General features: G+C 54.1%; 1 protein-coding gene across 1 annotated transcript in view; it reads right to left on the reverse strand.

The window, feature by feature from the left end:
* Window positions 1-394: 394 nt before the first annotated feature.
* Window positions 395-9,223, reverse strand: part of MCM3 (minichromosome maintenance complex component 3) — an 11,957-nt gene continuing 3,128 nt past the window's right edge. Inside the window, exons 3-17 of the mRNA XM_035900147.1 lie at window positions 8,632-8,840; window positions 8,206-8,336; window positions 7,298-7,536; window positions 6,803-6,911; window positions 5,963-6,116; window positions 5,286-5,417; window positions 4,614-4,822; window positions 3,926-4,100; window positions 3,602-3,728; window positions 3,129-3,279; window positions 2,839-2,979; window positions 2,520-2,617; window positions 1,446-1,528; window positions 1,001-1,076; window positions 395-760 (exon numbers count right to left, since the gene is read on the reverse strand). Coding sequence (XP_035756040.1) covers window positions 562-760; window positions 1,001-1,076; window positions 1,446-1,528; window positions 2,520-2,617; window positions 2,839-2,979; window positions 3,129-3,279; window positions 3,602-3,728; window positions 3,926-4,100; window positions 4,614-4,822; window positions 5,286-5,417; window positions 5,963-6,116; window positions 6,803-6,911; window positions 7,298-7,536; window positions 8,206-8,336; window positions 8,632-8,840 — 2,233 coding nt within the window. The 3' untranslated portion in view covers window positions 395-561. The remainder of the gene's footprint in view (window positions 761-1,000; window positions 1,077-1,445; window positions 1,529-2,519; window positions 2,618-2,838; window positions 2,980-3,128; window positions 3,280-3,601; window positions 3,729-3,925; window positions 4,101-4,613; window positions 4,823-5,285; window positions 5,418-5,962; window positions 6,117-6,802; window positions 6,912-7,297; window positions 7,537-8,205; window positions 8,337-8,631; window positions 8,841-9,223) is intronic.

The raw sequence follows: 9,223 nt of genomic DNA on the forward strand, positions 1-9,223 counted from the left end.
GGGGGGTGGGGAAAAAAAAAAAAAAAAAAAAAAAGAGGCTGGTGACAGCCAACAGGACAGGCGTTAGGCATCTTTACTTGTAAGACAAGCAAGTCTAGGCTATTTAATTGAGAAAAAAGGAAAATAAAAATAAAGGGGAAAAATAAAAGCTTCACTATTAAGAGTGGAGCTGCTGTATTGCTTCTTACCACCCCAGGTATTGAATGTTGGATTCCTAAATCCAGATTTTTTTATTTAAGGGCTGGAAACATTACCACCAAAGCTAAAAACAATATGTTAAGAACACTGATAATTTGCACATAAGTTTTTCCTTTCGGCTCTTTGCAGAAACAAACCTCCTCCCGAACACTCCAGTTTGGAGGCAGCAACAGTAAAAGAGCCTCCAGAGCTCCTGGCTTTTTTGGGGCCAGCAATGCACAGTGAGGAAGGACTGTAAAGTGCACAGACTTGAGCTCCCTGAAGTTCAGCTCAGCCAGAAGCATTCAGGAGAGAGTTGAAGGCAAATGCAGAGAGTCTCCAGAGTGAAAGTCCATGAGAACTTGGGCTCTTCCACCCAGAAGCTCAGATTAAGAAGATAATGTCATCGGACACCATGATCTGGTTGTCGTCTTGCATGTGGGCCAACGCCACCTTGACTTCAGCCAGTGAGAAGGGCTCAGGGTTGTCGCGGTTGATGGACTCCATCACATTCTTCAGACCCACGGACTGGGCATGGGAAGCTTTGAAGACCTCTAGGAGAGCAGCCTTGAACGCTTTCAGCCTGCTCAGGGATGGTGAAAAGTAATCACCCTTAGAGACCACACACACGAGTCCTTCCCCTTCCTTCCCAGACCAGGACCCCCCAGACCTTCCCCACTCCTGAATTGGCACCAGCAGGAAAGCCAAAACCAGAGCTTGGAGCACCCACCACAGATGCATCTCCAGCATCAGACAACAGCTTGGACCCACCAGGGTGGGGTGGGACACACAGGGACAGATGCTTCCTCCAGCCCCAACTCACCTTGGCTCAGCCAACTCCGGCTTCTTCGCTTCGCCAGCAGCCGAGGCTTCAGGTGTCTTCGGAGTGTGGGCCTGGACTGGAGCAGAAGGAAAAGTTACCTTCAACATGCCTGGTGTCCAAGCACCCAGAGAGCAAAAGCACTTGGCCTTAGGATGGAGTGGGTGATGCCAAACTCCCTCCCAACGTTGTTACTTCTGCAGCAGTTTGGAAGAGGACAGAATACTAACTCTAACAGACAGCAATACCAACTCTCCTGTCTCACATGGCCATGGAGGATTTCAAAAAAAGTTCATCTTGATTTGTGGGGCTGGATGGTGCCGCACCACGCCAGGGACACCGAGTGACCCCAAGGCATCGCTGCTCTCCAGGGTGTGCACAGACCCACCAGGACAGAAGGCAGCAGCACTCTCAGGAACCAGGTGCCACCAAAACCCCAGGGACTCACCCTCCGGCATCTCTTCCTCAGCGTCACTGAAGTCGTACGGGTCGTAGGAGTCCCCCTCGCCTCCTGTGCGTGCCTTCTTTCTCCTAGGTGGGAGAAGAAGACATCACCCCTGCTCCAGCCAAACTGCAGACCTCAGGACCAACCCCCAAACCCCGAGCTCCTGGAGACATCTGGCCAAGTCCATACAGGGTACCTGCAGCTCACAGGTAAGCCACCCTCCAGCAACAAAGCCCTTGCCCATGGCTCAGGACCCAAGCCAGCACCAGCCCTGAGGGTTGTGGACTGTCACCTCACAGAAGGGTTGGGTTGGATCATGTAGTCCAACACCCCCGCCACAGGGCAAGGTCTTTTTTTGCTAGATCAGGTTTGCTCAAAGCCTCATCCAACCTGACCTTGAACACCTCCAACGATGGGGCATCCACCACTTCTCTGGGCAACCTGTTCCAGTGTCTCACTACCTTTATCGTAAATTTTTTTTCCTTATGTTTAATTAAATCTACCCTCCAGGTGAGGCCTCACCGGAGCAGAGCAGAGGGGCAGAATCCCCTCCCTCGCCCTGCTGGCCACGCTGCGGGGGATGCAGCCCAGGATAGGGTTGGCTTTCTGGGCTGTGAGTGCACATTGCCAGCTGCTGGCCAGCTTTTCATCCACCAGTATTCCCAAGTCCTTCTCCACAGGGCTGCTCTCAATCCACCCATCCCCCAGCCCACATTACACTGGGGATTGCTCCGACACAGGCACTGGACCTTGCACTTGGCCTTATTGAACCTCATGAGGTCTGCACAGGTATTAAATGGCATCAGTGCCAGTACAGAACCCTCAGGGACACCACTCATTTCTGATCTCCATTTGGACATTGGATCATTGACTGCAACTCTTTGGACATGGCCATCCAGCCAATTCCTTACCCATGAAATAAAGATGCCCTTCTATTACAACCTGGGGGCACACGTTCCACTAAGTTGAGCAAAACGTGGAGTATTTCCCCAAGGCCAGCACCGCCTGCCGCAACCTCAGAAGAGGCCAGTGCCTCTTGCATGACATCCAACCCTCCTCCCTTGCTCTGGCTCCTACCTCCTTGCCTTGCGCTCCTCCTTGCCCTGCGACTCCTCCTCCTCCTCCTCGGTCTCTGAGTCGTCCTCCTTTCTGCGTTTCTTCTCCTTCTCCAGCACCTGTGTGGCAAAAGTCAGGATGGACTCAGGACCCTTTTCCACTCAAGCTGCTTTTTAGGGGCCAGTCCTGAGGGACACAAGGTCCCACCACTGCCCCATCCCCACACCATCACCAGGAAGGGTCCCCACCAGCAGCCTGGGGTGCTCAGGCTGCACCAAACCCACCCCTTCCAATGACAATTTTAGGGCCTCCTGAGCACCCAGGGACAACTTCCCCCCACCTTTTTGAAGTAGGCAAACTGCACCAGCTCCAAAGCTGCTTCTGCATCCTGCAGATCGACCGTCTTGTTCATCCTGGCCTTAGCGTGAGCCGTGGAGAGGCGGATCAGGGTCTCCAGCGTACGGGCTGTGACTGGGGAGGTCTGGTAGGGAAGAGAGAGAGGTGTCTCCACGAGGCTGACCCCCACCCCAGCATCCCACCAAAGGTGGAAGACACCCTTAAGGAGAGAGGGGAGCCTGTGCCTCAGTTTCCCTCCTCCTGGCCTAAGAAGGAGCTGCTCGCAGGACTCACCCTGGCGATGTCCGAGTTCATCTGGTTCTGGCTGCGCAGGCGGGAGTACTCCTCCGCTATGTAGCTTGCAGACTCCTGGGTCAAGACGGGCTTAATCATCTTTGCTACGTGGATGTACTTCCTCATGAACTCCATGCTGACGATCTTCTCCCTGCGGGGGATGCGTGGACACCCGTGTCCTCCAAAGTGGGGAGGGGCAAAGGGTGTTTGCAGAAGCGGGCTTCCCACTTTGTATCCTTCATGGGTGTCCAGGCATGTGGGGAATTTAGCTTCAAGAGATGTTCCCCACCTGCCTGGCATGACAGATCAAGCCCAGAGCAGGGCTCCCTTGGCACCCTGCCCACATACTCCCCCATGGACCACGTGGAGCATCGCTGGCACCAGCAATCAGCCACTGCCCGGATACTCAAGCCAAACCCATTAACTGACAGGGATGGAAACCCCCAGAGAGCTCCAGGAGACGTGGGACTCACTTGCGGCGGTTGGGCCCATGGAGGAGGTCATCGTGCTTCTCATACACTTGGAGCTCCTGTTCCTCCTCCTGCACGAAGTCAGGGTCCTCCGTAGCCAGGATCTCCACGGCACTGCCCAGGGGCATGGCTGGAGAGGGGAGGGTCACAGAGAACGGGCTTTTAGCCTCTTGCAGCATTGCTGAAGCAACTTCCAAAAGCCACCAAAAGCAGCTCTCAATAAAGCCAAGGATGCTGAACCCAGTGAACTGTCACCAAGAGGTGACAACCCACCAAGGAAGGACAGGACCGAGCAACAAGGCAGCTACACAACTACAAGCAACTCACCATCCCCGTCCTGCTCGTTGGGGTTGCGGTAGCGGTGCATCCGCAGGACGTGGTCCGAGATCTCCCTGTCCTGCTCAGGGTCCATCTGGTCCAGCACGATGAAGAGCAGGTCAAAGCGGGAGAGCAAGGAGTCCTGCAGGCCAATGTTCTCCATGGGCGTCTTGTACTGGTCATACTGTAAGAGGACAAGATAAGGGGTTACAGGAGACCCTCACAGGCCAGTCTTGCCTGACAGGGAGGCTGGGAGGACCACCTCAGGCCAGGCCTTAGAGGATGGATCCCCAGGCAGCTGGACAACACACTAAACCCAGCCTGCTGCAGCAGTAAGGCCTCTTCTCCCCACCCCAGAAGGTGGGCACAGCTCTCATTTGCAAGGAAAACATATTTTTTGTGATCCCAGATCACACACCAAGACTGAGGCTCATCACCAGGATGAAGATCTACTGGGCTGCCCTGAGACACCCAGGCAGAACTGAGCTGGGGTGAGAAACCCCAAAAGCCCCTCTCTCCTCCAGGAGGGCCATGAGCAGCAACCAAGACGAAACCAACCAGGTCTTCACTGCACAGTTCCAGAAAGAACCAAGCACCGGTTTTAGGGGATCTTTTGGGTTTTACCAGCTGCCTCCTCCACCAAGACAGCTCCCAGCATCCCTCCCTACGGACAGGACCAGCAAACACCAGGACTCACCCGGCCGTAGACAGGGTTGGCTGCCGCCAGGACGCTGCAGCGGGAGTTGAGGCGGGCATGGATGCCGGCCTTGGCAATGGTGACGCGGCCCTGCTCCATCACCTCATGGATGGCTGTGCGGTCAATGTCAGACATCTTGTCGAACTCGTCAATGCACACCACCCCCCGGTCGGCCAACACCATGGCCCCTGCTTCCAGGCGCCGTTCGCCTGGGACGGGGTGAGAGAAAAAAGAGGGTCAACCACCATTCAGCAGCCCCATGCATCTCCCTCTCTGCTGTCCCCCTCCACTGCAGCACCACCCCTGTGACTAGGCTGAGCCTCAAAGAGCAGCAGCAACCTTCAGGGCCGCCCATCTCCTACCCAGCTTGACAGCAGAAGGAGGACACTTAGGATGAGGAGCAAGCCCATGAGGAAGACAACAAGATGCAGGCTGCTGCTAGCCCTCACATGGGGTGCACCAAGTAGAAGAGGAGTAGAGAAGACCACCACTTAACAGAGGCGAAGAAAATACCCCTCCACACCACTGTCACTGTCATAAAGCTTCTGGATGGAACAAGCCTTGCAAGTGTCACCACAGGACGAACAGCAGCACTAGATCTTGCAGAGTCCCTCCCAGGCATTAAAAAGCATCCCTCTGCCAGCTCCCACCAGGAACCAGCCTGCTCCTCACCAGTTTCTTGGTCCGTAGTGACAGCAGCGGTGAGGCCAACGCCAGAGGAGCCTCTGCCGGTGGTGGGGATGGCGCGGGGCGCGGTGCTGAGCACATACCGCAGCAGCTGGGACTTGGCGACAGAAGGGTCTCCTGAAATGGAGAAGACTGCATTTAATAATCACACATCACCTGGATAACGGGTCCAGTTTGGGGCTCCTCAGTGGGGAAAAAAGAAGGGGACAGAGAAGTGGGTTTGTTCAGCCTTCAGAAAGGAAGGTGATCAGATGATCTCCTTGCCTTCCTCAATGACCCCATGGGAAAAGATAAAGAAGATGGAGTCAGTTTTGAGAGATGAATGGTGACAGGACCAGAGGCAACAGGGATGATTTGGAACACAGGAAATGCCAATTGGATGGTAGAAGAAATCTCCTTGAGGATGATCCAACACCAGGACAGTGGCCCACAGAGGTCATGGGATCCCATCGCTGGAGGTGTTCAAAACCAACTGGACAAGTCCCAAAGCAACCTGATCTACCAGTGACACTGGCTCTGCCCTGTGCGCGCGCTTGGGTCAGAGGCCTCCAGAGGTCCTGTCTAACCTCAGCTACTCTATGAAACTAAGTCCAGGGAAGTACTCCTTCACCTCACCCCCCGACAACACCAACTGAGGTTGCCTCTGCCCAGCCTTTCCAGACCTATCAGCAAGATGTTGATGTCTCCTCGGATGCGGCTCCCGTTCTCCAGGACCTTCTCCACCCCTCCAAGCAGCATGCAGAGGAGGGCCTTCTTGATGTACTCATGCCCATGGATGCTGGGAGCCAAGGATCTCGCCAGCTGGTCAAAGATATCCTAAGGCAGAAGAGGCAAAGCACAGCCCATCAGATGGACTGTAGCAAAGAGCAAGGAACAATATTCCACAAATCCATTTTGGCACAAAAAAGGAGCTTATTCCTATCACAGAAGCACATGGATGAAAATTATTTAGAGAGGTAACAACCGTTTGCCAGAGTTTTCTTTCAATGGTGCTCTGAAGTCCTAAACCATCCTGACTGTCATGGTCACCCAAGCAAGCACTGGAAGCAGCAACCCCTGTGAGAGCAAGGCTTTCTCCTCTCCACACTCCACAAAGGTCTGAGCATAAGACCAGGCTGGGGCAGACCTCCATATCTCACTCTCACTGGGGTTTGAGGAGGAAAGAGGGGGGTGTTTCTCCTGCAGAGGAAATTCTCTGGCAACCAGCTGACAGGGTCAGGATTCACACAACATGGACAGATCTCTGTCTCGACAGCGATGCACAGCAGAGCTGCACAACATAAAAAAAAAAAAAAAAAAACAAAAAACAGGACCTGATCAAAGCCTCAGCCCCAAATGCAAAGAAAGCGAGTGGAAAATCCAGCAACGTTGCTAAGAGGGTTGCAGAGTCACTTGCAACCCAAGATGACAACTCCTTAGCCACACGCCAAGCCTCAAAGCTGCTCTGGCTGAAATCTCATGCTCTGATACAAGCCTGCCTTCTAGATATAAGACTTAAATACCTTGGAGCGACTCTTGCTGAATCTCTTGATCTTGGCCACATCCGCAGCGGAGTAGAGAGGCCGGACGTCCTTGCTCATCTGCTTCACATGGCAGGCAATGAGGATAGTCCTGGAGAAGGGACACAGCCATCGTCAGGTCAACAAACCCCACAGGTCACAGCAACAACACAGCAGAAACTTCCACAGGATCATCATTTGCTCTAGGAAGTCCTGAAGGGGACTGGAAAGCTTCAAGAGCTGCAGCCCCCTCCTTCTGACTGCACTGGGCCATCAATGGAGCATCTTTAAGAGCATCCAACCCCCTCTGTGCACAGCTGGAGCTCACAGCAACACACTGATGCTAAGAAGCAAGGTGCAAACCACTTCCAAGTGATTTAAGCCAGTGTTTGACCCAGCTCTGTGACAGCCACGTGCCCGGTCTAGATTTCATCTTCTAGAGATGTGACCCGACTAAAAAGGGTGGGAGGGCTGAAGTCAAGACAAAAGAAAGCTCACCTGAAAGTCCCTGAAGTGTAACCCCCTTTCTTTCCTGGCAGGCAGCGGTACGTCCCCACCACCTGGATGCGGTCCCCAGGCTTCACCTTGTCCACCAGGTCATCATCCAGAATGACATCCACCGAGCGTGGCAGCTGCCCTGCTGGTGCCTTCTCGGGCATCTCCTGGATGGTGATGGTCTGATGGTCCTTGTAGACGGAGAGGCCAAACTCTGTCTCCAGGGGGTTGTTCTCTTCATCCTAGAGGAAGAATCCCAATAAAAAGACTAGCGTCATTTTTCAGGAGCACAGGGAGAAGAGGTGGGCCAGCTGAGCAGTGGGAAGACAGTCTGCATCACCCCACATGTGCAAGACTGCTGGAAAGGTTTGCTTGATCAGGACTGCCACAGGCTGGGGTCCCCCAGCTCCACAGCCCCTCCCCAGCTGCCACCACCCATCACTGCTGCTACACTGGGTGTCTCCAAGCCCTGTTCCTACTGCAGGCACACCACCCATGCAGCAGGCTGTGTGCACAATGGGGACAAAGCTCAGGTCGACCTTCCTGCATTCCCAAATACAGGGCAAACCCTCTACCCAAGGGTGCATACACCCTCCAGCACAGCACAGGCATTCCCATGCTGACCTGGGTCCCAGGAGCAACAAGACTGGCTGACCACCCCCCAAGAAACCACGCTTGAGCAGAACCAAGATCATAACTAACATCTGAACTAGCAGGTCTGGTGGCCTTGTGTACACAGACATTTTCTTCACATGTTCCTAGTAGCTCTCTGGGACTGTCACACATGATGTGTCCTCTCTCTACTCCATGGGCTACGTGGGCAGAGGGAGAAGGGATGCACAGGGCTTGGAAGTGGCACACTGTCTTCAGAGAAACCTGCTGATGCTTCCCACAAGGCTGCTTCACCTCACCTTCGTAGGGTAGACAGAGCTGGATGGGAAAGCATCCAGGGAGGTCATGTCCGTATATCGGCGCTCAATAGTCTTCTTGGTGGCTGGGCAATAATGGACGCTCCGGACAATCTTTGGACGAACCAGAGAGCCTGGGGGTGGAAGAAACAGGAGTTAGGGGCAGGGATGTCCCACCCACCTGTCAGCAGACAGGCCCCAACAGGGTCTCCACTGCTAAACTGCACTTGGGACACAACCCCCTGTCAACCATGGTCAGGCTTTGCTGAGCTTAAAGACCATCCCAACACTCAAGACCTTCTCTGAAACACCCTGTTCCCTTCACCTGGGTTGCCAGGATTACGATGGCTCCTGGTGGTCTCCAGCCGCTCTGCAGCAAACATGTGGACCCACCACCCCCGAAGCCCACGGTTCTTCCCCCAGTCTCACATTTTGTCACGATGCCCTCCACGCAGACAATGCAGCTGAGGAAACAGGCCGTCAGCGTCCGCGGCGAGACGTGCTTGGAGCCGAAGCTGCCCTCCAGGCCAATGTAGAAATCCTCATACTGCTTGGCATAGGTGGCATCGACGGAGGCGACAAAGTCCTTCAGGGCACGCTGGAAGGCAATCAGCTCCTCAAAGGCGTTGCTCAAGAGCCTGCAAGAGGGATGCGAGGATGAGGACCGATCAGCAGCCCCTTCAGCCTTCCTCCTCAACGCCAACCCATGCCTCTGTGCGCTCTGTGAGTTTACTAGGAGCAAGAGGTGAAAAAACTCCAAAGCCCATCATATCTCTGCATCAGGTCCACTGTCACCAGCAGCCAGGAGCCGAACATACCAAACACATCTAAAAACCTCACATGTCCCTGAGCAGATTGGCAAGCCTGGTCCAAAATATCCCCAAACATAGAATCATAGAATCATAGAATCATAGAATCATAGAATCATAGAATCATAGAATGTTTAGAGTTGGAAGGGACCACTAGTGGTCATCTAGTTCAACCCCCCTGCAGTGAGCAGGGACACTGCTGACTAGATCAG

This window comes from Egretta garzetta, unplaced genomic scaffold, assembly GCF_000687185.1.
Source record: "Egretta garzetta isolate BGI_Z169 unplaced genomic scaffold, ASM68718v1 scaffold628, whole genome shotgun sequence".
Taxonomy (NCBI): Eukaryota; Metazoa; Chordata; class Aves; order Pelecaniformes; family Ardeidae; genus Egretta; species Egretta garzetta.